The sequence below is a fragment of the Fomitopsis serialis genome, assembly GCF_022376445.1.
Source record: "Fomitopsis serialis strain Sig1Antser10 chromosome Unknown B0H18scaffold_84, whole genome shotgun sequence".
Taxonomy (NCBI): Eukaryota; Fungi; Basidiomycota; class Agaricomycetes; order Polyporales; family Fomitopsidaceae; genus Fomitopsis; species Fomitopsis serialis.
The window spans coordinates 1-24,154 of record NW_025955044.1 but is presented as its reverse complement, the minus strand read 5'-3'; the positions used below and the strand labels follow the sequence as shown (position 1 = coordinate 24,154).

Here is a 24,154-nt window from a genome sequence, read left to right as displayed (position 1 = left end):
TCGTTTGCTGGCTGGACGTGCTCTGCGAGCAGTCCGGCCGTCCAGCGTACCTGCTCCCGCGATTCGTCCGTCGAGCTTGGACGGACCGTTCCAGGGATGTTGAACGATCCCCTGGGAGGTATACGGGGACACAGCCCACTCGCCTCGATGCGTGTCCTGCGGCAGACCCGAATTAGGGTGGGGGCACGGTCGAGACTCCAGCTCCGGTTGGTAAAGGCAGCCGTTCTCAGACGGACGCACGAAGCGGTTAGTACACCTGTCTGTTGCAGATCGGTGCACAGTCGTGCGGATACTCTCCGCTCTGGCGGCGACGTCCGAGGGTGCTGGCAGTAGACGGCCGGCAGGGCGAGGGGGCCTCGTCCGCTCGCTCTCCCGGCGGGTCTTGAGACGGCGGTTTCGGATGCAGGTGTAGGTCCGTGCGGTTGCTGGAAGCCGAGCCGTCATTTTCTCGCTGGACGTGCTCTGCTAGCGATCCGGCGGGAGCCCGTGGGTCCAGCGTACTTGCTACCGCGTTGTGCGGCTACGTGCGCCTCGCAATGCACGTGCTCGGCATCCGCGCGCTCAGCGAGCCGTACATCGTCCAGTTCGACGTAGGTTGTCTGGATGGTTGTCGTCTGTTGACCGTCCAGGTAGAACGCGAGCGGGTGCCGCATTCGGTGATAGTGCGCAGGCGCCGGGTCGTCGTTGGCAGGCTAGAGGTGGTCTGCCAGCCGTCCGGCGGAAGGTAAGCTTAGGGGTCCGAGAGAGTCGTACGGTGTACCTGCGCCCCGGGCGTCGAGAGAATCATTCTGAAGCGAGCATCTGCGGATCACCCGGCGATGGGTGCGGTGAGCAGGGGTGATCGATCAGCACTGGCACCTCAACGACATGTGATCGACCGTGCACGCTCACCAAAGAGCTCCAGCGCGCTCACATACAGACTCGACCCGCGATTGCGACGACCAAGTCGTTCAGCACTATAAAAGAGCTAACAAGACGTCTCTTGGGCTGCGAGCCAAAGGGGAGGCGCGGGAAAGGACTCGGGAGGATGTCCCGAGGGCCCCCTACTGCCATCCGCGCTGCTTGTGCCCCAGTCCGTGGCTCTCCGAGTACCCACTCTCGCCCTCCTCCCAGAGCGCGCCCATGCGCGTCTTCGTGTGCCGGTCCCGCTGCTCTTTGTAGGCAACGGGTCGTGAATGGGCCGTGCCTGCGGCGGTCATAAGGTCGGGAAACACCTGGCCATCGAGTTGGGTAGGCGCGGGGATCGGGAGTGCATCTGTTGGAAGGAGAGGGAGGAGATCCAGGTGAAGAGGCCGGGCAATACGAACGGGCGAGACCGCGCTGGGTAAATAGTGACTTGGCGTGAATCAATGGAAGAGTTGGGCCGGCCATGAAAGGGAAAAAGTGCATTCGCAAGGGAATATTGGGGTTCGAGTAGGCCGTCAATCATTGTCAAGACGCTGCTGGGCGCTACCGCGCTCCCGGCCGATGACTAAATGGACGTACCTCCTCTCGTTCCTCCACGTGCGCGGCGTCGCTCACCACAACGTGAAGCCGTCGAACCTGGTGTACACTGCGGACTACCGCCTGCAGATCATCGGCTTCGACGTCGCGGTGTACGTTGCGGGCGAGGACGACGCGGTGGAGGGCTTCTGCGGGATGGCGCCGGAGGTCGGTGATGGCTGCGCGTACAATGCCGTCCGCGCGGACAGGTGGGCGTGTGGCCGGGTGTTGGAGATGTTCGCAGGGCCGCTCACGGAGACGGGTGTTGACAGAAGGGCGCGAGGCGCTGTGAGAGTTTGCGCTTGAGCTGCAAGGATATGGCCCGTGGCGTCGGCCGTCGTTGGCGGAGTGGGCTAGACGTCGTGCGATGATTGATAGACACATAAATGGCGACTCGGAAGTGCGTCCACCAAAGGCTGTTGATAGCGTCGCCCACGATGGAAGCTGAAGGGTGACGAAGCGACAGAGAGTGGACGATGAAGTGCTCAGTCTCGGACGGGACGCTCCGCCTGCTGCATGGCCCGCATGGGCTCTGTCCGCGGCTCACCAAGGTCGACTTCCGGTGGTGCGGCTCGAACAGCTGGTGCGAAGTCGGCTGCCCGATGCAGCGGGTGCGGTAATGGAGCGGTCTTAACCTGCTTCGGCGGCCCAGATCGAGGTCTTCAACCCGGAAACCGCAAGCAGCCGTACCTGTGCCTCCGTCCAGCGAGTATGGTGTTCTTGTTGGATACATTGGTGTAGTGGAACGTGTTCAGCATCATCTGCGTTGCCAGTTCACCGATAGACTGCGCCGGAGCGTACCGCACATCTCACCTGGGTGCGCCGCGGATTGATTGAATTTCGTCTCGACTTCGCCAAGAACCCACTCGAATATTTCCTGGTTCAGGTGGAAACGCTCCAGGACTCTCCGCGCAGTAGCACGAAGAAACAGGAATGTTGCGTTGGCCTAGGCCTCCTACGACTGTCGCCACGAACGACAATGAGACGCTCCGCCAGCTTGCGCGCGGGCTCAATGATGAAAGTAGATCGAGCGTCGAGCTCCGAACGTCGAGGTCACTTGGTTTGCATCAGTCGATATGTAAGTTTTGTGCCGTGTTCCGTACAATGCTAATGAGGGACACTGGGATTCTGCGAACAGAATAAATGCATCTAACCGACGGCGATCCTGGACGAGCCGCTCGTACTCTTCGTCGAGCTTCGCTTGCGGCTCCAGAGAACTGCCGTCCAAGTCAGCAGACAGAAAAATTCCGTGATATCAGCGTGGTGGTTGCAGGTGAATTTGCGGTCATTCAGAGCGAAAGTCTCGATGTTTTGGCACTCAATGAATGCACCGCCCATGTCGTCTTCACCGTACATGAACTGGACGAGGTTGAAAAGGGAATATCTGACCGTCCCGTCGTAGTGCACTCACCTTGCCTAGCAGCACCAAAGCGGCGCACCTCATGGACCCTGCCTACAGGTAGCCGGACGGCGCCAGTGCACATAAGTGAATAGATTAGGAGTCTCGTGAGGAGCGTGTCGATCTTGGTATCTCTTGGGCGTTCCCAGCAGGATTTTACCGTACCGACGAATGTCGAGCGCGAGCTAGACCGAGGTTTGTGGCCCACTCGGCTGAAGGTGCGGATCGCTCGAGTATTGCTTGATGGGAAGGTCAGACAAGGACCCGCATATGTATGCATGTGTTCTCGGGAAGGGGTCTAGCAATATGGAAGTGGCTGGCAGCCTTCAGGCGCGTTACATCGTACCCAGATCATGCCTGGTTACTTCTGCGAGATCGAGCAGTGCCGCAGGGCGGGCTCCATTCTAGATGTAATTGCAGGACATTAATGAATTTCAGCGATGTAGTTATGCGAGGACGGACGCAGCAGAGATTCCAACTCCAAATGATAGCATTGTAGCGATAGCGATGACGACGAAGACGATGGCAGCATAGATCCCATAGATGCGTGTATTCCGCATATGCATGTAGTCAGAGGGCTGGTTAGTCGCAGCAGCGCGAGCGCAGCGCTCATGCCATCGTCGTCATGTCCACAGACTGGATGCCCATGTTAGCCCAACTGAATACGCCCATCTGGGATTGACGGTTCTGGCCGTCGCTGTTCGCGCGCGCGCGCAGCAGGCCCCACTGGAACCACCAGTCATCGGCCTCGTCCTCGCAGTCGTAGCCGAAGATCGTGCGGATGGTGACCCACTGTTCGCCCTCGCCGCCGCCAGTGTCGTCGCCCTCGAGGACGTTCTTCCCCGCGTGGTACTTCGCTCGCATCCCGTTGTCCCGCTGTTCCTGTTCGGGGCCGTGCACCCTGGTGATCAAGCTGACCATGGACACTTCGCCCTCCAGCACATCTTGACAGCGCTGCCTCCGGAGGTCGTGGAATGCGTAGAGGAACTCCGACGCTTGTTCAGGGATAGTCAGGTACTGATAAAGTCTTCCAAGGACGGCGGCATCTTCGATGGCCATCGCAGTGACCTGAATGCTACCAGACTACATTGCATGATGATCAGCGTGCAGCATAATGTGGTCGCGCGCATGCTTACCGCAATGGGATGAGCTGCCTGCCCTATGACAAGTAGACGCCCGCTCTCGTGCACCCAATCTTCGAGGTTTTCGTAGATGTTGATGGCCACACGGGTGACCCGATCTGCGCCGCGCACGCCATGATACAGACTGAACTACATCAGTCCATGGTCCCGCGCAGTCTCAGCCTGTGAGAACACTCACGTTGGGTGTATCTCGGAGGGCAGGAGGCTAACGAGCTCCGCCTTTGCCGTTGGTGGGTCGCTGTAGCTACCCTCCAATGGGAAATCTCCTCTGAAGAACTGATGGAACATGATTTCGCGGCCTTGTTGCTGAACCTGTGTCAGTTGCACGATTGTGCGCCAGATCAATATAACGCACTTACAATAGGGTATCCCGTGGAGCCGCAACCGTTTCCCATTGCGCAATATACGGGATTCTATATGTGGAAGAGAAGGGGTCTGGCTTCAGCCACACAAACGAGACGAAGGACGAACCCCTCGCACGGTTTCTAGTAGTCGCTTCTCGTCCGGCGACATGTATTTTGTTGCGGTTTCGGAGCCAACTTGGGTACTTCAGGCATCATAGAAGTCAGTACACAGACATAATACGCCGAATAAGGACGGACGCACTCGAACAGCACCATCCCAGAAGGCTGGATGCGTTCCTCACGTCCAAGTACCATGCGCCGGCACATGCCCCGCTCGCCATCAGCGCCGATGATGAGGTCTGCTCGCATAATCTCCCCGGACGCCAGCTTCACCTCGCCATCTTCAGGCTCGATATCAACCACTTGCGCGTTGTACCGAATCTCGGCGCCTTGCGACGCCGCTGCTTCGTGGAGTATCTGACATAGGTCGCCATGCTACACAGCAGCTAGTCAGCACCATTGGATGAGGTCAAAATGTCGCGAAACACACCGTCATGAGGATGAACTCTCCCCGAGTCTCTCTTAGCAGTTCGTCGTCCCAATGTTGCATGCCAAGGAGTTGCCCCGTATGATCTGCCATCCGCAGCTTCAAATCAAGCTCCCCGGACAACCAAGTATGCAACTGACATTGAAAGAAGAGTAGAGGGTGTGTCGTCAAGCCAACCTCTTCTATCTTATCCCTTAAGCCCCAGTGGAAGAGCACTTTCGACATGTTGGGCGGTACATAAATGCCACCAGGACCCTGCTGTTGAGATCATGGTAAGTCTGCCACATACGTCCTCTGGCGGATCACTCACGTTCGAGCTGCCATCGCCCTTCTCCAGGACCGTCACGCGATGCCCAACGCGCGTAAGAGCTGCAGCTGCAGCAAGGCCAGCAACACCTACATGAGTGCATCAAAACTTGAGACCACACAATATACTGCTCGTGTGCCGTCACGTACCTCCTCCGACCACAATGAAGTGGAATTTGAGCCCAGTTGCGCTCAAAGATGTGGCTTGCATGTTGCAATGCCGGGCGAAGCTCAGAAGGGTAGTAAATGCTGGTTACGTAATGAAGTCGTGCGAACCCGTGACCGCATGCGCCGCGTCGCGTCACGACTGCCAGTGGCTGCAGCAAGTCTCACTGGCACATCCAAGGGCCAGTACCAGAGGGTATGTTTGATGATACCGTTGACCTGGTCGTCTGGGATCACGAACACGACTGCCGTATCGTACCCGAGTCTGTGGTCGGGAAGAAGTACTACGTATCACAGCTAGTCTCCCGTGGGCAGAGTAGACAATTCTTTCAACCTGCGCGCGCTCCGGATATTCTTGTCATCACAGCCCGTCTCGTCTGTTGCCACCTCGCTCGCGGACGGGGAGTCGATAGAGAAGTGCGTCGCACTGTCTGCATTACTGTAATCACTGCTGACTGTATGCCTGCTAGGTACGTTGAAGATTCAGGACAAGGAGTTCGAGCTCACGCCTATGCCACTGCGGACCGTGCGTCCGTTCGTCCTAGATGAAGCTGTCCTCAGCGAGATCGCGGAACAGGAGATATCGACCTCGCGGACCGCATAGCGATCACCAAATACCTCAAACGACGAGTGCGTCGGAGCATAGTGACTGGATGGTGCATGGCTGATCACCGTCTCCGGCACTGAACTCAGTGAGAAGGCCAACTCGCTATGGGACGAGCGCGCCGTCGCCGAAGGGGAGGAAGAACTCCCTCGGATGCTCCCTATCGTCCGACTCAAGGTATCCCCCTTCGCTAACATCCCATCATCTAGTCTCAGCCGCACGCACATAGGTCGATACCACAGGTGTTTCCAAGCTCTCGAACCCCGTACGCTTCGGACAGGAGTTCCAGGGCCAACTCGCGAACCCGCGGGACGTGCTCGTCTTCCACCGTGCTAAGGTGGCTGCGCGGCGTCGCGGTCCGAAGGTCACTGCGGACCAGCACGAGCTCAGCATCGACGATCCCGACCTGAGCATCTCGGAGAAGCTCTCGAAGGTGCGCGCGCAAACGCTCGCGCGGGAGTACCTGGCGGCGCAGGAGCTCCAGCTGCTCGGCGAGGTGGGGATGCCGGATTCGATCGAGACGTTCATGGACAAGGACGATATACACGCTATTCAGACAAGAACCGGGCCCCTGCTGCCATTCAAGTGACCGCGGAGTAGCTGCTTCGCGATGCCCAAGAACGCCATGGATCCCAGTTTCGGGCTCCCAAGCAGCGTGTAGAAGACTTCGAGGAGCTGCATGAGTACCGAGGCAGAAGGCGATAGGAGTTCGAGAAGCAGGTCAGGCAGACGCGGTCAAACATGTACGCAGACCTTCAGTCCTCACGAATAACGAGCCCTTCTCACACTGTCATAGAAAAGAATAGCTCCAGTATGCCAACTGGGAGGCAAGCCAGGGCGAGTATGCTCGCTCGCACTCGGTCTTTGAACGTGCGTTGGACGTGGACCCTCGCAGTGTGCAGCCGTGGCTCAGCCATACCGAGATGGAGCTCAAGGAGCGAAACGTGCAACACGCCCGCAATTTGTTCGGTCGCGCGGTCACCCTCCTTCCCCGGGTGGACCAACTCTGGTACAACTTGAAGTATGTCTACCTCGAAGAGTTGCTGCAGAACGTCCCCGGAGCCCGCCAAGTGTTCGAGCGGTGGATGCAATGGGAGCCGGATGACAAGGCGTGGCAGGCGTACATCAAGATGGAGACGCGGTATGGCGAGTTGGACCGAGCGAGCACGATATACGAGAGATGGATTGCCGTGTGCCCAGAGCCACGCAATTGGGTGAAGTAAGCAACATTTGAAGAGGACTGGACAAAGCTTGACGAGGCGCGCTCGGTGTTCCAGACCGCGCTCGAAGAAGGCGCAGGCCGTGTTCAGCGCTTTCGCGAAGATGGAGACGAGGCTGAAGGAGTACGAGCGTGCCCGGGTGATATACAAGTTCGCATCGACCCGCGTTCCCCGCTCGAAGAAGGCCGCGCTCTATGCTGTGTATACGAAGTTTGAAAAGCAGCATGGAACGCGATCGACGCTCGAAACCACCGTAATTGACAAGCGACGTATCCAGTACGAAGACGAGTTCGCCCAAGACGGCCACAATTACGATGCTTGGTTCAACTACTCGCAATTGGAGGAGGGAGCGCTCCGGGGATGAAGCTTCAATTCCTAAAACTATACTCTCAAACGTGAGACGTGAGCCCCTTCCACGTGATTGCATCGCTGAGTCGCATCCTGAGGAGATCAGTGCGCCACGCTGTTAGTGACTGTCCACCCCAACGTCAAGTGAGCTGCAAGACGATGCGCACCGTGCGGGCTGGCATTTTCGGAGGCCTCAGATCATCTCGGTGTCGCAGGTACCCGACGGTTGTCTTGCACTACGCCGCCACGTCGAGCGATCATCTACCCAGTCTGTCTGATAATGGCGCCATGCTTCCTTACCGATGGCTGCGCGACTCCTGTCAAGGTCCGAGCCGCGTGCACCCATCGACACGCCAGAAGCTGCACAGGACGTCGGGCATCTTCCGGCCAGCGAGGGGGTCCGTGTGTCCAACGACAGCATGGAGATGACCTGGGCGTCCGGGCACGTCTCACACTATCCGAAGACGTTCCTCGAGCTCTACGCCTTGCCAAAGAGGCTGCGCGCATCTCACCAGGAGGTCGCCGCGAAGCGATGGGACGGGGACGCCACCCGGGCAGTGAGCAACCTCTTCCTCAGGCTGCCGTACGCCAGTCTGCAGGCCCCGGCGGGGCTGCTTCCGGCGATCACGCGGTACGGCGTGCTCTTCGTCGCCAACGTCCCCGCTGCGCGCACCTCGAACGACGCCTGCGAGCTGCGCCCGCGGCGCGCTTCCGCGAGCTCCGCGAGACGTTGTATGGGCAGACGTGGGACGTGAAGAACGTCCTGCACAGCAAGAACATCGCGTACACGAATGTCGGCCTCGGCCTGCACATGGACCTCCTCTACTTCCAGCACCCACCGCGCTTCCAGATCCTCCACTCCCTCCGCAATCGCGTGGAAGGCGTCGCGTCCTACTTTGTTGACGCCCTGCGCGCGGCCGAGACGCTCCCCGAGACGCACCCAGAGGAGTTCAGTGTCCTCGTAGAGACACCTGTCGCCTTCCACTACATCAACGACGGGCACCACCTGCACCACTCCCACCCCACCATCCAGTTAGCCCCGCCGCAAACAGATTCCGCGCCGACTCCCCGCGCCCGATCGCTCACATCAACTACTCCCCGCCTTTACAGGCGGCGCTACCGCTCTCCACGCCTCCTGCGTTCTATCCTGCTCTCGAGCGCTTCGATCTGCTGGAGGACCTTGCCTCGCGCTTCGAGTACCTACTCCGCGAAGGCGACGCCGTCATGTGAGTCGCGTACGACAACCGGCGAGTGATGCACGCGCGCACGGCGTTCAAAGAACGCGAGGGAGACTCTGGGTGGGATGAATTGGAATCCCCGCATCGTTGGCTAAAAGGATGCTATCTAGAAGCGGACGCAGTTCTAGATAGAGGCAGGGTCTTGCGGGAACGCCTGCAAGCACATGGATAGCGAGGGTATATACGGAGCGACCATCTCTATGTGAATCTAGCACTGAAGGTAAATCCGATGTATCAATCCCCACTTGCTGTCCCGACTACATATAACTCCAGGCTGTCTCGGAGAGCTTGACCAACACGATAGCGACCAAAAATGAGAACACAAGCACGAAAGCCGGGACGACGTGGGTCCCAAAGTCGTCCCAGAAGCTGTTCACCACGAGCTCGGCCTTCACCGACACGCGGTGGATCTGCCCCGGCGTGAGCGCTGTAGGTTCGATGCTCAGCCGGCTCTCGTCATAATGGTACCGGTTACCGGGTCCCAGGCCCTCCACGACGACCTTCCGGTCGTGCGCGATCATCGACGGCAGGTATATCTCCGTCATCTTGCTCGTCAGCTCCGGGTGCGCGTCCGCGGAGGTAGGCGGCCTGTGCACACTGAGGCTGGCGGGCTGCGCGGCCTCGTCGGCAGAGGGCTCAGGGACGACCCATGCGCACTCGAACTCGCGCATGTTCTGTGATCCTCGTTGTCTGGGTTGTAGCTCCACCACACCAGGCAGCGTCTTTGCCCTATAATCATAGAGTAACCGACGTGCCGAAACCACCAATGGTATAGGGCCAGCCGACGGCGGCCGACGCTTTATACACAACCCACACCCGTTGATTGGCCGACCGTCGGCTACAAAAGAAACCGAGCGGCTGTACGCAGCTTGTACTAGGGCGCGTCTACGTGCGCGGCGCCAGGCCCTTGCAAGAGGCGGGCATTTCATGCGCGGATTGCGCGGCGGATTGGCCATGATGAAGACATCTACCCGGGTCGGCCGGGCTTTCTTTCGCAGCGAGCGCATTGCCTAAGTGACAAGTCGACTGGGAGAAAGCGAGCTGAGTGTCGCAAACACTGAATATATGTAGTGGTGTAGCCAGAACGTGTGTAGTAGTACTACGGGATAGTAATGTGGGCGGCGCCCACCTCAAATAACATCCCGCCCGTCTTCCTCGAACAGATCCTCCACGTACCGCTCTAAGTCCATCGCCTGCTGCTCCGTCGACGCCCAGACTGCCATGTACCATACTAAAGGAGCGCCCTGCGGCGCGCTCGACACCTTCGACGCCGTCACTAACAGGCCGGTGCGCTTCACGTACGCCTCGTAGTGCACCCTGAAAGATTCAGTAATGGAACCTAGAATGAAAGAAAAGGCAACGTACCACGGGTGAGGATTCATGTCCTCGACGATCCACCGTATGCTAGCCAATGCGTCGTGAGGCGCGAGCGAGCGGGGCATGGCAGGCGCATCCTCGCTGGGCCGGACGTAGGAAGGCGGCGCGAGTGCATCCAATGGGAGAGCCGCCGTCTCGTATGCGGGCGGCGGCGGGTATTGCGGGGGTGCGCGCCGCGCGGACCGCCGGATTGCGGGGTTTCGGCGGAGCTCAGCGCCCGCAGCCGGTGCGACTCCAAGCGCGGAGTGAGCGACGTCAGTGGCGGGAGTCCCTGGGGTGTCGGCGTGGCCGGCCGCAGGAGCTATCGAAGTGGCGGCGGCCAGAGCAAGCGGGGCGGTATCGTGCGAGACGGGGTGGAGCGATGGACGGATACGAGCGCCGCGTGGGGCGGGACGAGGGGAGGCGGGGGCTGAGCTCGAGGAGTCGGTCATGCGCGAGATGTTGCGTTGGGGACGTGGGAGAAGCGGCGGTCGCCCTGCAAGTTTAAGTGGTAGAATGAGGAGGCGCGCAGCCCCAGGGTACTCGCGATCACGTGTTTCCCGATCGACAGGTATGATGGATCCACGGGAAAATCAAGGGTTTCAAATTGCGCGCGGTTGCGGCGCATTGCACTGCGCGGCCGCGCGGTGCTCGCGGGGGAGTCGAACCCGCCATTCATTGCGCGGGATCGCGCAAACTGGAATGCCATTGGTGGGGCAAACATCGGCCCACAGGCAGTAAAACGCCGGCGGGGCGGCGGATCGCTCGCGGGATGGCTGGGGCGCCAAATGGGCGCTCCCTCGCTGCGCTGTGGATCGCCCGGCCGCCCGCCGTCACCGCCTGCGGCAACGCGGGCCCTGTCTCGGTTACGTCCCCATCGCAATCGGTCACACGCTCTGTTCGCAGCACGACGAAGCCCGTTCAAAACGGGCAGTGAGAAAGCGCCGGCCACCAACGTGACATTGGCTGCGCCATTTCGCACTGGCGCAGCCAATGTCGGCTAGCGAATGACATCGCAACTAGCCGACGCCCGCTCCCCGAGGACCATTGGCATAGCCGACGTTGGGCGGTCGATCAACGTTAACCATCCAAGCTCGTCAGCCAAGATCAGCCAGGGCATAGAAGTTAACTCAATATTATTTTATTGATGACTACTACTGTACAGAACAGCGCTAGCTAATCATAATGTACCGTAGAAAAGTGCGAGCTACCGTCTGCCCAGTGGGTGCGCGCAGCAGGCTCTCTCCCGCTCGTCCTGTTCATACTCGGTGGCCTGGCTCCTCCTCGGGCTAGGATGCGGCACACTCATCCTTCACGGGCGTATGCGCGTCGAGCTGGGGTATGCCCGGCTGTTGCTCGGCAGGCCATTGCACGCCGCGCCGGATGCCTGGTGGACTGTTGCTTGTCGCAGTGCTGCTCGTTGAGCTGCGCTGTACCGAGCATTATGTACGGCGAACTGGCCCGCGTCGTACCCGTGCGCGTCGGTTCGTGATCCGTATCTGTTAGGCGGCCAATTCTTCGATGCCAGTGGGTCCGTGCGCGGTATGGGTTTGCACCAACGGGCTTGTGTCGTCGGCTGGTCGCGCGCCGTCAGATTTCGCATGCACTCACACTCCGTCTTCGTCGATATCTCGTACTTCGGGCCGTACACCTCGTCCCAGTGCTGCAAGTCGATGTGGCACGGCGTCCGTGGGATGAGGAGCAGGAATTCCACGTAGAACACCGAGTCAGAGACCGTGCGGCAAAGGCGGGGGAGGAGCGGCTTGCCGCGGTTCGCCGCAGAGAGTGCACGCCAAACGAGGTAGGTGACGAGCGAGCGGTTAAGGCAGTTGGTGGAGAGGATACGCCGCGCGAGGTGCTGGAACCGAGCGAACCGGTAGGGCCGTCTTCGTCGGGCTCGTCTCTGTCCAGTCGTCCTGGTGGACAATCACTTGCCGGGGTTGGCAATGGGGTCGGGATGGACAGCGGTGCACTCACCTGACATGCTGACCCTGCGGCCGCAACCCACGGATGCGCGGGTGAGCAGGAGATGAGGCAAGCGTGACTTGGTATGTGGTGAATGAGTGAGCGAGCGCGAGAGGGCAGAACTTGGGGGTGAGAGCGGCGCGCGGGTGGGCAAGCGAATGAGTGAGAGGATGGGCTGGATGCGCGAGCTGGTGGACAAGTAGGCACCACGACTCGGAGCTTTAAGCTCGTCAATGCGCGTAGCAACAGAAGTCGTTATATAGTAGGTACAGAACAGAGGACTCACATTTGGTTTTCGTCTCTCTGCTTAGCCCTCGCCCATCGCTCTTGCTCCTCATTCTTGTGACTTCTCCGTCTGGACTCGTTTTGCGCTTGATCCCGTCGTGTTCGAGCTGTGGAACGGTACGAGTGCCTCAAGCGCGTCGCGACAGTGTTCCAATGCACGTGCCGTCCGTTACGGAGTGGCCCATCTGCGTGTACTAGAGGTTGGCGGTTGGCGGCGGGCAAGCGAGAGTGAAGCGGAGGTAACAGACACTGAACAGGGAGGGGCTGAAGTGAGGGAAGTCCCGGTCCGGCGAGTGCGTGTGACGTGTCGTGGCTGAGGCGCTTAGCACTTCTCGCGAGTTGCGCAACCTCCACTTGACCTCCACGTCCCCATCGACTCACCCTCACTGCAACGCTGCGCTCAACGTCAACGATGCGCAGTAGCGTTAAGGCACGACGGAGAAGCGATGATAACACGGAGTTGGGGGAGGCGGGCCCCGGCAGGGTAGTACAGGTGAGTCGCTCGCCCGCCCTTCTCGCCCACACCAGTCACCTCCCGCATCTGTCCTTCTTCCCATCGACCCGGCCGTCATCCTCGAAGAAGCCTTCGCCAGGCAGGCAGGCAGGAGAAGACGCCGTCGAGGAGGCAGAAGGCCCGCGAGCGGCTCCTCGGGCCCATCCCACTCGGTGGACGCATGATGCGTTCAGCTGCGTTCCGCCCGTCTTCTCGCTCGCCCGTCTTCTCGCTCGCCCGTCTTCTCGCTCGCCCGCCTTCTCGCCCACTTGTCTTCTCGCCCGCCCGTCCGCCAGCTCACCCGCTGACCCCCGTTTACCCGTGGACCTGAAAACCTGCGTCCTCCTGCGCGTCCGCTCCTGCGCGTCTGCCCTCGTCGTCGATATCCTGCCTGCCCGCCCACGCACCGTCCAACCAGCTCGCTCGCCTGCTCGTCTGGCCTCCAGTTCAACTTCTGCGCCGCCGGCACAAATACCGACGGCGAAGACCTCGCACACTTCTTCGAAGGCCAGCGCCATAACTGGCACTCTCCCCTATCTTTGTCGGCTCGCCCACCACGCCCAACGGTGAGTTGACACTCACTCGCGCAGTCTTCCACTCACTCGCACGCACGTTCGTCCGCCTACTCACTTTGTCGTTAGCAAGTTAGCCTGCCTGGGTCCACTCTCATCCTCTCACTATCTCGCCCTCGTTTCTTGCTGATTCGTCCGCTCGCCCGTTCTTGCCTGTACCCCGCGCTCTCTCGCCCACCTACTCGCTCGCCCACTCGCCCACCAGCCCGCTGTCTCAGCCGCCGCTCCGCTTGCCCATCGTCTCGTCATTCCGCACTCGCACTCGCCCGTTACCCATCTCTCCCGCTGTACTGTTCGCCCACGGCCTCTTTTGCCCACAGTCTCTGTCGATCCTCACGTCCGTCGACTAGTATTGCTCATCAACCCTCTCTTCCATCGACCCTCTCGCCCGTGCAGAACCAAGCCTCGTTTTTCGCGACAATCAGTTCGGGACCCTCATCTGTGGCTTCGGAGGCTCTGCAGAGCAACACATTCAAGATTTATCCGCCCGACGAGTCGGCGACTGACCGTCTGGTCACAAAGGCACTCGTTCTCGGCGACTTCGATTTCGCTGTCTCTCTCTGTCTCTCTTCGAGACCCTTCGCAGATGCCATTCTTCTTGCGGTCAAGGGCGGTCTGCAGCTCCTGCAGAAGACGCAGAAGGCATACTTCGAGAGCCAGACAATCGCTCTGCAGTACCTACGCCTCTTCCAGTCGATCGTCACCAGCGATCTTGCAGGGATCTCGATATACGGCGCACGCGCTTGCCCTGCAGACATTCGTCGAAGACGTCACGGTGTTCTGCCGCACGATCAAATATGAAGATACGGATCTCAAGCAGAAAACTAGCGGTGAGGACGTTGACGCCGTCACGTACAAGCTATCTGGTCCTGAATCGTGCCAGGGTTCCACAGGCTCGTCTATGAATTTCAAGGTCATCAGGGACCGCCTGTTGAAGGCTTCCGGAGAGCAGAAACAGCCTCCGAGGTCTGCGTCGTTAAGGTAGTCCCGCTCGCATCCTCGAGCTCGGCTTATGGCTACCCAGCATATGCTGCATCGACTCAGCCGGCCGTTGCAACGCAGGTCCCCGCGGCACCGTCGTCACTATACGACCCGTGCGGCGCAGGCTCTGCGGGCGCGTCGAACGCGGCTTTTTCATACGCTCCTCCTGCCGCGGTAGGAAATCTGTATGCCCATCCTGCTCAGGCCACACAGCCCTCGCAGCCGTATCAGCCAACTGCAGCGATGGCCCATCCCAATGCAAACCCTTACGGCCGCCCATCATCACAACCTCAGAAGATCGTGGGCCAAGCGCCTCCACCACCTATCATGCTCCCTCCTCCCCCACCGAGAGCCGCGTATGTCACGCCTTCCGGTCCGCCACTGCCACCCAAACGTGATGCCGTCGGTTGGAACGACGCGCCCTCAGGTATCGCCCAGCAACGCGGAACAGGACCCACCAGTAGACCAGCTGCCATCACCGCTCCCTTGCCTAAAGCGCCCATGTCCCCGAGCCTGCCTAGCACCCCGAGCTTCGGTCATGGCCAGCTACAGCCCGCGTTGCCGCCACCACCGCGTCCTGGAAGCGTGCAGCAACGTCCGCCTCCGCCACAGGGCGGTCCAGGACCCTTCCCAATGCATCCACCGTCGGGTCCTCCGCCTCCTGGCCGGATGATGATGTCCCCGCCGCCAGGGCCTGGCATAGCACGCTCGCCACAGGCGCCGCCTCCTTTGCCCGGCCAGACCCCACCTCCTATGCAAGGGCGACTCCCTCCTGGTGCTCCGTCCCAAGGCGTGCCGGGCCCGTCCGGCCCATACACGCGCGCGACGCCACAGCCACAAGGCCCGCCGCCCATGGGACCTCCTGGCCAGTCGCAGTTCGCTCAGCACCCGCCGCCGCAACACAGCAGCCGGGGCCGCAAGGCCAGTTCGTGCCCCCACTGCAGCGTATGAACCCTCCGCCTGGCGGTGCGCCCCCCTCAAGGACCTCCGCAGGGCCCACCGTGCGGCGCGCCGACCGGAACAGTTCGGCAGCGCCAGGACGCGCAGGCCCGCCGCCGCCAAAGTACCGTAAGTGTCATTGACAAGGTGCCTTCAGTGCTAACCTTGCGCTCGTAGCTCCTGGTGACCGGAGCCATATACCCGATGAGATGCGGCCCGTATACGCTGTACATGATCTCGGGGTAATTGGAGCGGCTTAGGTAGAGTTCCCCGGTGAGTGTTGCGTAAAGGCCCGGGGTCACGCTGATATCGCCTACAGCCCTCGCAAAAACGTCTCGTCGATGACCTGGAGCGGAAGATCAACCGGCTCTGAGACGTTGTCGACACCCGTGCAAGAAAGGCTGTTGGTGCTCTCTCGAGGTACACGTTTCTTCTTTCGGCTTGTAGATGGACGCGCAACAGCGATCGAGGCACACGACCGGGACGGAGTCATGGCACTCCACATGGACCTTCTCACGACGGGCTCGCTCACGAACGATGTCGGGTTGTGAATGTCGGGCGTGAAGCAGCTCATCCTGCGCCTATAGGTTTTTGTTGACGTCGTGTCATGTCTAAGTAGTCGGAAGGAACCCTGTCGGACGATGATCGCGCTGGCGTAAACGTTTTATGTTTCTATATTGCAATGAATATCTCGGGGATTTGTGTTGTGTTGTGAGAACAATGAGTCCTGTCGACATGTCGATACAGAAGTCCCGGTCACCAGGAGGCTAGACTGACTACATACCTGTCACTTCGGTGGTGATGTTGCTTGGTAGCTCCGTAAGTCTGAAAGCCTGAGACTGCTCATAGAAGCAATGCTCTCCGAGCCAATCTGCGGTCGTTCCGAACGGGCAGTGAAAAAGCGCCGCCCACCAGGCCAACATCGGCTGCGCCATATCGCATTGGCGCAGCCAATGTCGGCTAGCGAATAACACTCTGACTAGCCGACGAATGCTCTCCGAGGATCACTGAAATAGCCGACGTTGGGCGATCGATCCACACTGCGGCTGCTTCGGCCGGCGTCCGTTGGCCTGCGAGGCATGCGCGTAGATTCAGCCGTTTAGCATGGGGCTATACAGATGCAAGTCGACTGCGGGGCGCGGGCATGGAGAACTGGACACTTGGGACTCTATGAAGATCGTCGCAAATGGTGAGTGACTAATATCGACCACTGTGACACGGCGCTCGTTCAGTCGTGATACGTCCGGCAGTCGCTCATCCTACGCAACTCGACACATACGGGCCCCGTACGGGGACTTGAGTTCAACTTGATCCAGACGACTTTGCTCGCATCAGGCGCAGTAAACGGAGAGGTTGTTACGGACGCCGTCGATCACGACCCGCAGGTCTTCGTAGCACGTACTTAGTGTAAGTATCCTGAGTTGTACCTACTAAGTGCTCGGTACTCCGAGGCGCGCCCGAGTTAATAGACGCTAGACCATCTTAATCTCCTACTACCTCATACGAGTGCGCTGTACCGCGCCGTCTGAGCTCGGGAGTAAGGTCTCCAGCTACGAAGGAGCTCTCCGCCCTTCGATTCACCGGCGCTGGCCCCTCGCCACGCCTGAGAAGACTTCCCCTCGACTCTCTCGTAGTCGCGCTCCTCGCCGGCTAACCGTGCCAGCTCCTCGCTGCACGACGACCGCTACGTTGGCTCCTCGCCACGTTCACGGACCTCACGACGTCTAACGACTCTTCACGCCCTTCTCGCTAGTCGTAGCGCGACTACCAACGTTCAAGATCGCTGACGAGCCCGGATCCTCCTGAACCGAGAGTCCCCGGCCCACCGACTCTCACATCGGTGGACATTCAGAGGATCCGGTCCACTCCTTAGCGTAGGCCATACCCCTTTCTACATCCTCCTTCATGTCTTGACGCCCCTTAAGCCGTTCTCATTCGACATGACCCGGCCGCACGCTACGGGCACTTCCTTCGTCGGTGACGCGACTCATCTGTTCTCGGCCAACCTCAGCAACACGAGTCTCCTACGATTCGTCTCCCTTCACGACTGTTTCGATGCCGGAATCAACATCGCTGGAGCAGGGAGACAGGACTGAGGCGAGCGGAATGCAACCTCTGGGTGAGTTCCATAGATACTATCCTCCCCTCTCGCCTCCAGCTCGGCCGAGCGAAGTCCGTCACTCCTCGACGTCCGCGCCCGCTCAAACAATCTCCACACCTAAGAGTGAATCAAGTCCTCGGAGGCGTGATCCACCGCCTCATCTCTCTCAACCGGAACCTCGCCGCGACGTGAGCTTTACCTCGCTCTCGGCGAATCCGAGTTGCAACACGGGTAACGACAGTTCGAATAGCGCTATCCCGGGCGGTTGGGCCGCGACCCTCTCACAGGTTCCCGCCTGGCCTCCCTCCAGGTCGAACTCGTCGGCTACTCGCGTTCGGCGTCGCGACCACTTGTTCGAACCGTCGCCTAGCGTGCCCCCTCCAGTCGCTACGTCTACGCCTTGGCGCCTGACTGTTGGATCGTCTCCTCCTTTGAGTTCCGCACCTCTGGCTTCTTCGTCCGAGGTCCGGCAGGCCGTCAAGGAAGCTGTCGACAAGACGCACCTTCAAGATCTCCTAGACGGGCCGGAGAAGTTCCTCCCTCACATCCGCCGACCTGACGAAGCGCAGGCTCTGTTCAACGAACTAAACGCTCCCGATGCCACCGGAAAATACAAGACGTTGTTCGAAGAATCCGCTTCCTTCACCGGCGATGACTTGGAAGCTTCCTCAATCGTCGAGTCTCAGGGTCCGGAGGGCAGGGCGACCCGGTTTCGCCTCTCCGCCGAAGCCACTCTTCGTCAGATGGTCTGTTCATTCTCCTCGATCCGCGTCCATTAGCTACATATTACTGTACATTGCAATCGATTGCTGTCATTGCACAGAGAATGTCCTTATTCTCGCGCAATCCACGTTCATCCGAATATAATGACATTTATTTCCATTTTATTGTTACACATCACCGATTGAAATGTACCGTACCACGACTACTCTTCTGCTATTCCTACTGTCTCGCCCGCCCGTTTGTCTGCTTGCTCACCCACCTCCTCACCTACCTGGCTGCACATTCGTTGGCCATATCTGCGCGCTGGGTGTTCGCCCAGTGCGCCTGCGGTCGCCGTGCACTGCCGCGGTGACATCAGAGTCGCTGTTGGCTTCGGCTTCACTAGCCTCGCTTGATGCGGACCACGACCGTCGGTCGCCGGCGAGGAACCCCGGGCGTGGGGGGCTAAGCGGCTCGCCACCCTGTTTCTGGGAATCGCGGCGCGGACGAGAGTGGAGACGTGACCGGGGACGTGAGGTGGTCTTCTTCCGACGACGATGCGACAGCATTGCTGTTCACAGCGCGTGCATGTTGCAGGGATGGAGAGGTGGGGACGACGTGCGCGTCGTGCAGCAGACGGGCAACTCGCCCGCTGGTCTGCTTGCCCGCCTACTCACTCTTCCGCCTGCATGTGCGTTCGTCAGTGTCTGCGATATACCCCTTTCCCGCTGTCCACTCACCTTGCCCATACTTCGTGCACCCGCTCACTCGCCCGCCCGTTCTTGTGCCCGCTCGCCCGCCCGCTCGCCCACCTGTTCGCCCGCCTGCCCACTCGTCCTCCGCTTGTCCACTGATACGCCCGCCGCCCGTTCGTCGGCTACGTCTGCACGCAGGGCATCAGCCCTGCGTGCTCGCCGTCGTCGTGCGCGTCGTGGCGTCCGTACCCTGTACCCTCCACCCGCTCGCTCGCTCACGCACCCGCCCAGCGCGCTCGCGGTCGGTGTGTTGCTGCCTGCCCGCCCACCCGCTTGTCTGCCCGCCGTGCGTCCGTCGGCCGTGCCTGCACACAGGGCATTGGCCCTGCGTGCTTGCCGTCGTCGTGTGCGTCGCGCTGCACGTCACCGCGTCCTGTGTCTGCGTTAGTGGGCTCGCTCGCGTGCATCTGCACTTACCTCGATGTCCGCGATCCGCTCGCCGTCCGCACGGCTCCCATCCGCGCCCGCGATCCGCCCTTGTCGCTGATCCCGCGCCCGCCTTTCCCGCGCGTGCTCGCCGTCCCTGTGTCCACCGTGCTCGCGCATGGGTCTTGCCCTGGCCCTGGGGCGCTCGTCCTCGCCTGTCCGTCGCTCGCGTGCCTACGGTCCATCCGTCGGGCACGTTTGCACGCTGGGCGCTCGTGGTGGTGGTCGAGAGGGCCCGAGCTCGAGCCCCGTCTGTGCTGAATGTTGTGGCACGTAAAGCGAAGTGAGACCTCAGAGGGAGGAGGTGAGGCAACCTCGCGAGCGCCACGTTTGGGCGCTCGCCGGGTTGCCTCTTTTGGCAACACCGCCGCGGGTCGACACCGTGCAACACCGCAACACCGGACGGCGGGTACGCGGTAATAGCGGTGTGGCTGGCTATGCACGACACGTCGATGGGCAGTGGGGTGCAGCAGGGACCAACGACGACGGGAGGGTGTACATGGTAGTGGTACGGAGTCAAGGAGACTTCGACGACGACCCCAACTTGAAGGGACTGAGTCAATGACGTCGTGCTTGGACAGTGGTCACGGGACGACGCCGCGGCGGGACGGGAAGGATTTCAGGTTTGGTGAATTGGCGAATGCATTTGGGCGGCGGGACTTGGGCGAGAACCTCGCCATTTGGGTACATGCCAAATCGTAAAGGCAATTGATGAGCGCGAAACCGAGGCTTTGAATGTTAGCAGACAACACTGAACATACAGAATTCTACGGTAATAGATTGTCTGACAGTTCCTTGACAGCTCACGCTGGTAATCAGTGGCAATCGTAGGTAATATTGCACGTTTTCACTGGGACTCATTGTCAACGTACCCTCCAGGTATAGCTTCAGTGCCGCGGCGGGACATGCGTTGGCGCTTCGGCAACACATTCCCCGCGATCCCTATGACTACCAACTCGAAGGGGTCTCGATGGACGCGACTTGCTTGCTATGCTAGCAACAGGCTCCGGAAAAAACTGGTCATGTTATGATGTATGCGCTAAGCTCGTTCAGTTGACAATTAATCCTCACTTCTGCAAGTTCTATGGCAGAGTAGGGGTCTACCCGGAGGGTACCCGCCCTAGGCACAGACCCGTGACAGCGGGTACGGGTTCTGCGTGGGTCCGCACGGGTTGTACGGATCATGGCCTGTCACGCACAGGGTGGGCGAGTGGGCGGCGAGATCGGACAGGCGGTGAGAGCAGGCGGGCAGGTGTGAGTGGGCAAGCGGGCGAGAGCGGACAGGCAGGCGAGAAGCTGCGTGTGGGCGGCCAAGAAGGCGAGTGCAAGCGGAACAGGCGGGTGGTCGAGCGGGCGAGCGAGGCAGCAGGCAACCAGGAGCAAACAGGACGGCAGACGAGCGGGACAGTGGGCACTCCTCTCTTCGCCGCAGCGCGTCCGAACCCGCCCCTCAAGCCCGCCTCCTCGTTGGGCGGCGATCCGTCATCTCTCCGCTGGACGCACCGCGGCACAAGGCGGCAGCCGCCCCCGTGCATCCCCCACCGAGCGCGTATATACGCGCGCAGAGAGCATCAATGTAGCTGCGGCGGGGACATATGGCAGCCCGCCATCTCGCCGCCGCGCCGGGAACATCGCCAGGCTGCTTCTTCGGGGGGTGGCCGAGTTTCTTGTAGCCAGTGATCATGTAACTCGCGAGACATCCAACGAAGGAGTTTGCGATAGTGAATGATGAAGTCCGGGAACTTGAAGTTGAACTGATGAGGATTGAAGGCGAAGGGCGCAATGCAGAGAGGCCCGACCGAGAACCAGAAGTAGATGAGATATGGAGTCCAAAGGGCCATGGTCGCATGCATGAGCAAGAGGTCGTTGCCTATCCATGTAAACGCTCGGGTCGGCGAAGCGGGAGTATAGAATGGTGAATGAGATCCGGGTTGCCGCGAAACCTCGTCCAGTCGTGATATAGCAAGCGCCGCCGAATGCCAAGTTGCTCGCAATCGCAGGCAAGTAGCTACTGCTCGAGAAGACTTCGAAGGCGGGTGCCAAGGATGTGAAGTGCTCGCGGATAACGGCCTACCAGGTACCGCGTTCAACGAGTTCTGCCAGCAGCATTCAGCATCGACAAAAACATGAATATGCGTTGAGATGATAATCATACTCCGGAAAAACAGACGCAAGTACGCAATCAGGAATACCAAGAAGTCCCTGATGATCTCGCGCAACGAGAGAAGGGTCTAGAGAACCAATTCGCTCGGTTCATGACGCCAGAAAAGGCACACTGACCTTCTCGCTGCAGTGAGGCGCTGTCGGAGAGAAGGCGTGCGTGCGACGACAAACCACACACAACGCGCGCTCGTCCTGATGCAGGGAGGTCGAGAGGTCGAGGGATGGACGGGGGCTCGGTGAAGGACGACGGATGGTGGTCTGTAGAAAGTAGTTAGGCCGCCGAATCTAACGGAACACTTACTTGGTATCGGAACGCGACTCGACTTGCTTTGCACCCGCGACCGCAGTGTCGCGTCTAAGTGCCGAGGTCGGGATAGCGAGGCGAGAGAGAGCGAGAGAGGTGGGGATTTGATTCGATAGAGAGCAGGCGACGCGGCCCAGTACTAATACACACGAGACGTTCTAGAAGAATGGAAGCGCGAGAGGGATAAAAAGGTAGTAGAAGCTGAGGGGGAGAGACGTCGGCGAGCGAGAGATGGTTCGAAAGAAGCGCGAAGCGTGAGTGTTTGACGTATCGGGAAGGAATGATACCTAATAAGGAAAGTATTGTACAGCAGGCATATGGGCACCCTCCTGGGCGACGGACGTCCCTTGAGTCCCCTTCCAGCGTTGACCAACGAACCCTTGTCTCGGTACGTGATTGGCAGCTCGCACGCGGTGCTATTTACTAATCGCGACCTGGTCCCCCAGCAGGTGCGGCACTCGGCGTCACGGCGCTCGTCTCGTCCTACTAGCGGGTCCGCGTCGCGGCCTTCCGGTTCGTCGCAGGCGCGCCGGTATAGTCGAGCATACCGTAGGAAGTTGTAACATAAGAGGGAAAGGGATGCGTGGGACGAATTTCCCTTCCACAGCGCCAAGACTGTGAACGCCCGCATTGCATCAACAGGGATAGGCTCCGGGACCGTGGTCGCCAGCGAGTGCGCGAAGAACGAAGCGACGCTCTGCCTCGCTGCTGGGAGTGAAGAACTCGCCCTTCAGGCCCTTGTCGCTCTGCGAGACTAGCACCTGCAGACCGGAGTGCGTCAGCCAACCTCGCTCTGTAATCAAGCAGATTTCGCAAACCTTGGGCTTGTACTTCGTGTCCAAGTCCGCCGCAGCAAGCAGCTTGGCGTAAATTCGCTTGGGCAGCCGCGTGAAGATGCCCTTCCAAGGGCGTCCAAATCGACAGCCCGAGCGCGAGCAGCCGCACGATACTGAGGATTGTGTTCCGGATGATCCACCACAAGAAGGTATCCGAGAAGAAGAGAACAAGATCTATCAGGTCCATGATCGTCAGCGCGAACGCCACATGGATCCTGCAGAGCGCATTTCCGAAGTACTTGCCATTGCAGTTCTGGATCTTCATCCCAGCGATGACCTGGACCAGGGTTTTGGACGAGAGCGCCAGGAAGGAATAGGACACCGCAAACTTGAGGCCGAAGATGAGCACCCAGACGAGAATAGGTGTGAGCCGGGCGGTGTGGGAGAGGCCCGGATAACTCGCTGCGAGCATCTGGCTCACGAGGTACTTCTGAGACTTGCCCGCCACGCGCCCACCATCCGCCCCGAAGGCAAGGTGGCGAAGAGGAGCGTCGCGACGACCGAGATGAAGAACTGGACGAGGTTGAGGATGAGCACTCAGGAGTCGCCCGGAGAATCACCCTCCGCATTCGCGGCATAGACCGTAGGACCGCAGGTGGGTGCACGAGTGTTGAGCACGGAAATGAGCCGTCGTGTGGGGTGGGGGGTGTTGTTCCATGTCGTAGAGATGTAGGAAAACTCGGCCTGCGACTCAGCAATCATACTGGCAGTACCCTCGGCTCTTCGTCCCTGGGCCGCTCGGCCGAAGTCTTGAGACCCGAGGACTCCGCGAGCCCTTGGCGAAGATACGACGAATCGACGCCGTACCATCCTCGGCGAGTTTGGTGCATCCAAGGGCAGCCCGCGAAGAGTCAGTCGCGAAGAGGTGCCCAAAGTAGCGCGCGGCGTTCCGCAGACGATCCGCCTCGTAGCGGTGGCTGGTCGTGTAGTGATTGGCGAAGGCCTCTTCGAAGCATTCGTTCCACGCATGGCTGAGCTTGCAGAAGCGCTCGCCAACGAGGCCGTAGAAGGCGGGGCGGTAGAGTGCGGCCGTTCCTGCGAGCATCACTCAGTGACCATATTGCAGAGCTCAGTCTGTGTAGGTCCAGTCAGCTTGGCCGCCGCCAATCAAGCGGAGGGTAGGGCAGACGTGCGCCCTGGCCCTCCTGAACCCGGACTTCAAAAGCTTGTCGGCTTTCTGGTGATTGAATATGCTGATGGTGCGGCGGGGATTGGTGAGACTCGTCTCCGCGCGGCTTTCGAGACCGGCTTTGTGTTTGATGCATCCTTCCTCTCCCTCCTCACCGTCAGACCATGATACCCCCGCGGATACCGTCGGTGTAGATGGACCTTGAAGGGAACATGAGGTACGTGTAGTCCTTGAAGTGCGACTCGGCATTGCTGCACATAATACTGCCAAACAAAACGCCGCCACGAACGGATTCTAAGCACTTACTCCGTGTGACGGTTGCCAGCCGTAATACCGCTGCCCTCGCTCTGCA

General features: G+C 60.0%; 14 protein-coding genes across 14 annotated transcripts; 9 read left to right on the top strand and 5 right to left on the bottom strand.

Annotated features, from left to right (window-relative positions):
• Window positions 1-1,488: 1,488 nt before the first annotated feature.
• B0H18DRAFT_855484 (uncharacterized protein) lies at window positions 1,489-1,713 on the top strand (the record flags this gene model as incomplete). The annotated part of the gene is made up of 1 exon (XM_048039648.1): window positions 1,489-1,713. A coding segment is annotated over one exon (225 nt), but the record flags the coding sequence as incomplete, so codon positions are not given.
• A 1,777-nt stretch (window positions 1,714-3,490) lies between these two features.
• Window positions 3,491-5,431, bottom strand: B0H18DRAFT_1086778 (FAD/NAD-P-binding domain-containing protein; the record flags this gene model as incomplete). The annotated part of the gene is made up of 9 exons (XM_048032091.1): window positions 3,491-3,964; window positions 4,018-4,147; window positions 4,202-4,322; window positions 4,379-4,436; window positions 4,626-4,862; window positions 4,918-5,000; window positions 5,055-5,172; window positions 5,225-5,310; window positions 5,371-5,431. The coding sequence occupies 9 exons, from the start codon at window positions 5,429-5,431 to the stop codon at window positions 3,491-3,493; spliced, it is 1,368 nt and encodes a 455-aa protein (XP_047889161.1).
• Window positions 5,432-5,506: 75 nt separating this feature from the next.
• B0H18DRAFT_1122810 (Mre11 DNA-binding presumed domain-containing protein) lies at window positions 5,507-6,578 on the top strand (the record flags this gene model as incomplete). Its single annotated transcript, XM_048034580.1, has 6 exons — window positions 5,507-5,581; window positions 5,687-5,802; window positions 5,856-5,911; window positions 5,963-6,015; window positions 6,086-6,166; window positions 6,219-6,578. The coding sequence occupies 6 exons, from the start codon at window positions 5,507-5,509 to the stop codon at window positions 6,576-6,578; spliced, it is 741 nt and encodes a 246-aa protein (XP_047889160.1).
• A 334-nt stretch (window positions 6,579-6,912) lies between these two features.
• On the top strand, window positions 6,913-7,573 carry B0H18DRAFT_1122809 (uncharacterized protein; the record flags this gene model as incomplete). The annotated part of the gene is made up of 2 exons (XM_048034579.1): window positions 6,913-7,208; window positions 7,267-7,573. 2 exons carry the CDS (start codon window positions 6,913-6,915, stop codon window positions 7,571-7,573), a joined length of 603 nt encoding a protein of 200 aa, XP_047889159.1.
• Window positions 7,574-7,845: 272 nt separating this feature from the next.
• Window positions 7,846-9,063, top strand: B0H18DRAFT_1096249 (taurine catabolism dioxygenase TauD, TfdA family-domain-containing protein; the record flags this gene model as incomplete). Its single annotated transcript, XM_048032448.1, has 4 exons — window positions 7,846-7,955; window positions 7,976-8,213; window positions 8,276-8,589; window positions 8,610-9,063. 4 exons carry the CDS (start codon window positions 7,846-7,848, stop codon window positions 8,785-8,787), a joined length of 840 nt encoding a protein of 279 aa, XP_047889158.1. The 3' UTR covers window positions 8,788-9,063.
• B0H18DRAFT_1122807 (uncharacterized protein) lies at window positions 9,053-9,466 on the bottom strand (the record flags this gene model as incomplete). Its single annotated transcript, XM_048034578.1, has 1 exon — window positions 9,053-9,466. One exon carries the CDS (start codon window positions 9,464-9,466, stop codon window positions 9,053-9,055), a length of 414 nt encoding a protein of 137 aa, XP_047889157.1.
• A 1,813-nt stretch (window positions 9,467-11,279) lies between these two features.
• Window positions 11,280-12,657, bottom strand: B0H18DRAFT_1029835 (uncharacterized protein). The gene is made up of 3 exons (XM_048030005.1): window positions 12,403-12,657; window positions 12,129-12,195; window positions 11,280-12,067 (listed from the first exon to the last, which is right to left on the bottom strand). The coding sequence occupies exons 1-3, from the start codon at window positions 12,452-12,454 to the stop codon at window positions 11,464-11,466; spliced, it is 723 nt and encodes a 240-aa protein (XP_047889156.1). The 5' UTR covers window positions 12,455-12,657; the 3' UTR covers window positions 11,280-11,463.
• An 80-nt stretch (window positions 12,658-12,737) lies between these two features.
• Window positions 12,738-13,868, top strand: B0H18DRAFT_660195 (uncharacterized protein). Its single transcript, XM_048039006.1, has one exon. It carries the CDS (start codon window positions 12,814-12,816, stop codon window positions 13,462-13,464), a length of 651 nt encoding a protein of 216 aa, XP_047889155.1. The 5' UTR covers window positions 12,738-12,813; the 3' UTR covers window positions 13,465-13,868.
• Window positions 13,869-14,267, top strand: B0H18DRAFT_882456 (uncharacterized protein; the record flags this gene model as incomplete). The annotated part of the gene is made up of 1 exon (XM_048040904.1): window positions 13,869-14,267. A coding segment is annotated over one exon (399 nt), but the record flags the coding sequence as incomplete, so codon positions are not given.
• On the top strand, window positions 14,264-15,759 carry B0H18DRAFT_957751 (uncharacterized protein; the record flags this gene model as incomplete). Its single annotated transcript, XM_048042607.1, has 5 exons — window positions 14,264-14,318; window positions 14,380-15,372; window positions 15,441-15,515; window positions 15,564-15,628; window positions 15,706-15,759. 5 exons carry the CDS (start codon window positions 14,264-14,266, stop codon window positions 15,757-15,759), a joined length of 1,242 nt encoding a protein of 413 aa, XP_047889153.1.
• Window positions 15,760-17,252: 1,493 nt separating this feature from the next.
• Window positions 17,253-18,370, top strand: B0H18DRAFT_660153 (uncharacterized protein). Its single transcript, XM_048039005.1, has 2 exons — window positions 17,253-17,260; window positions 17,312-18,370. Exon 2 carries the CDS (start codon window positions 17,442-17,444, stop codon window positions 18,264-18,266), a length of 825 nt encoding a protein of 274 aa, XP_047889152.1. The 5' UTR covers window positions 17,253-17,260; window positions 17,312-17,441; the 3' UTR covers window positions 18,267-18,370.
• A 583-nt stretch (window positions 18,371-18,953) lies between these two features.
• On the bottom strand, window positions 18,954-19,910 carry B0H18DRAFT_1214054 (uncharacterized protein; the record flags this gene model as incomplete). Its single annotated transcript, XM_048036556.1, has 3 exons — window positions 19,362-19,910; window positions 19,134-19,317; window positions 18,954-19,072 (listed from the first exon to the last, which is right to left on the bottom strand). The coding sequence occupies exons 1-3, from the start codon at window positions 19,488-19,490 to the stop codon at window positions 18,954-18,956; spliced, it is 432 nt and encodes a 143-aa protein (XP_047889151.1). The 5' UTR covers window positions 19,491-19,910.
• Window positions 19,911-19,917: 7 nt separating this feature from the next.
• B0H18DRAFT_1029784 (uncharacterized protein) lies at window positions 19,918-21,221 on the top strand. The gene has a single exon (XM_048030004.1). It carries the CDS (start codon window positions 20,361-20,363, stop codon window positions 21,048-21,050), a length of 690 nt encoding a protein of 229 aa, XP_047889150.1. The 5' UTR covers window positions 19,918-20,360; the 3' UTR covers window positions 21,051-21,221.
• A 917-nt stretch (window positions 21,222-22,138) lies between these two features.
• Window positions 22,139-23,164, bottom strand: B0H18DRAFT_660130 (uncharacterized protein). The gene is made up of 3 exons (XM_048039004.1): window positions 22,917-23,164; window positions 22,656-22,847; window positions 22,139-22,598 (listed from the first exon to the last, which is right to left on the bottom strand). Exons 1-3 carry the CDS (start codon window positions 23,083-23,085, stop codon window positions 22,324-22,326), a joined length of 636 nt encoding a protein of 211 aa, XP_047889149.1. The 5' UTR covers window positions 23,086-23,164; the 3' UTR covers window positions 22,139-22,323.
• Between the last annotated feature and the right edge of the window lie 990 nt (window positions 23,165-24,154).

Coding starts and splice junctions, on each gene's coding strand:
- B0H18DRAFT_1029835 (XM_048030005.1), bottom strand. CDS start 12,454: ATGAGGAGCAAGAGCGATGGGCGAGGGCTAAGCAGAGAGACGAAAACC. Junction 12,196..12,402: donor CAGAGAGACGAAAACCAAAT/GTGAGTCCTCTG, acceptor CCACATACCAAG/TCACGCTTGCCTCATCTCCT. Junction 12,068..12,128: donor CCGCAGGGTCAGCATGTCAG/GTGAGTGCACCG, acceptor ATTGTCCACCAG/GACGACTGGACAGAGACGAG.
- B0H18DRAFT_660195 (XM_048039006.1), top strand. CDS start 12,814: ATGCGCAGTAGCGTTAAGGCACGACGGAGAAGCGATGATAACACGGAG.
- B0H18DRAFT_660153 (XM_048039005.1), top strand. CDS start 17,442: ATGCCGGAATCAACATCGCTGGAGCAGGGAGACAGGACTGAGGCGAGC.
- B0H18DRAFT_1029784 (XM_048030004.1), top strand. CDS start 20,361: ATGCTAGCAACAGGCTCCGGAAAAAACTGGTCATGTTATGATGTATGC.
- B0H18DRAFT_660130 (XM_048039004.1), bottom strand. CDS start 23,085: ATGCTCGCAGCGAGTTATCCGGGCCTCTCCCACACCGCCCGGCTCACA. Junction 22,848..22,916: donor GAAGATCCAGAACTGCAATG/GCAAGTACTTCG, acceptor TGGACCTGATAG/ATCTTGTTCTCTTCTTCTCG. Junction 22,599..22,655: donor ACACGAAGTACAAGCCCAAG/GTTTGCGAAATC, acceptor TCCGGTCTGCAG/GTGCTAGTCTCGCAGAGCGA.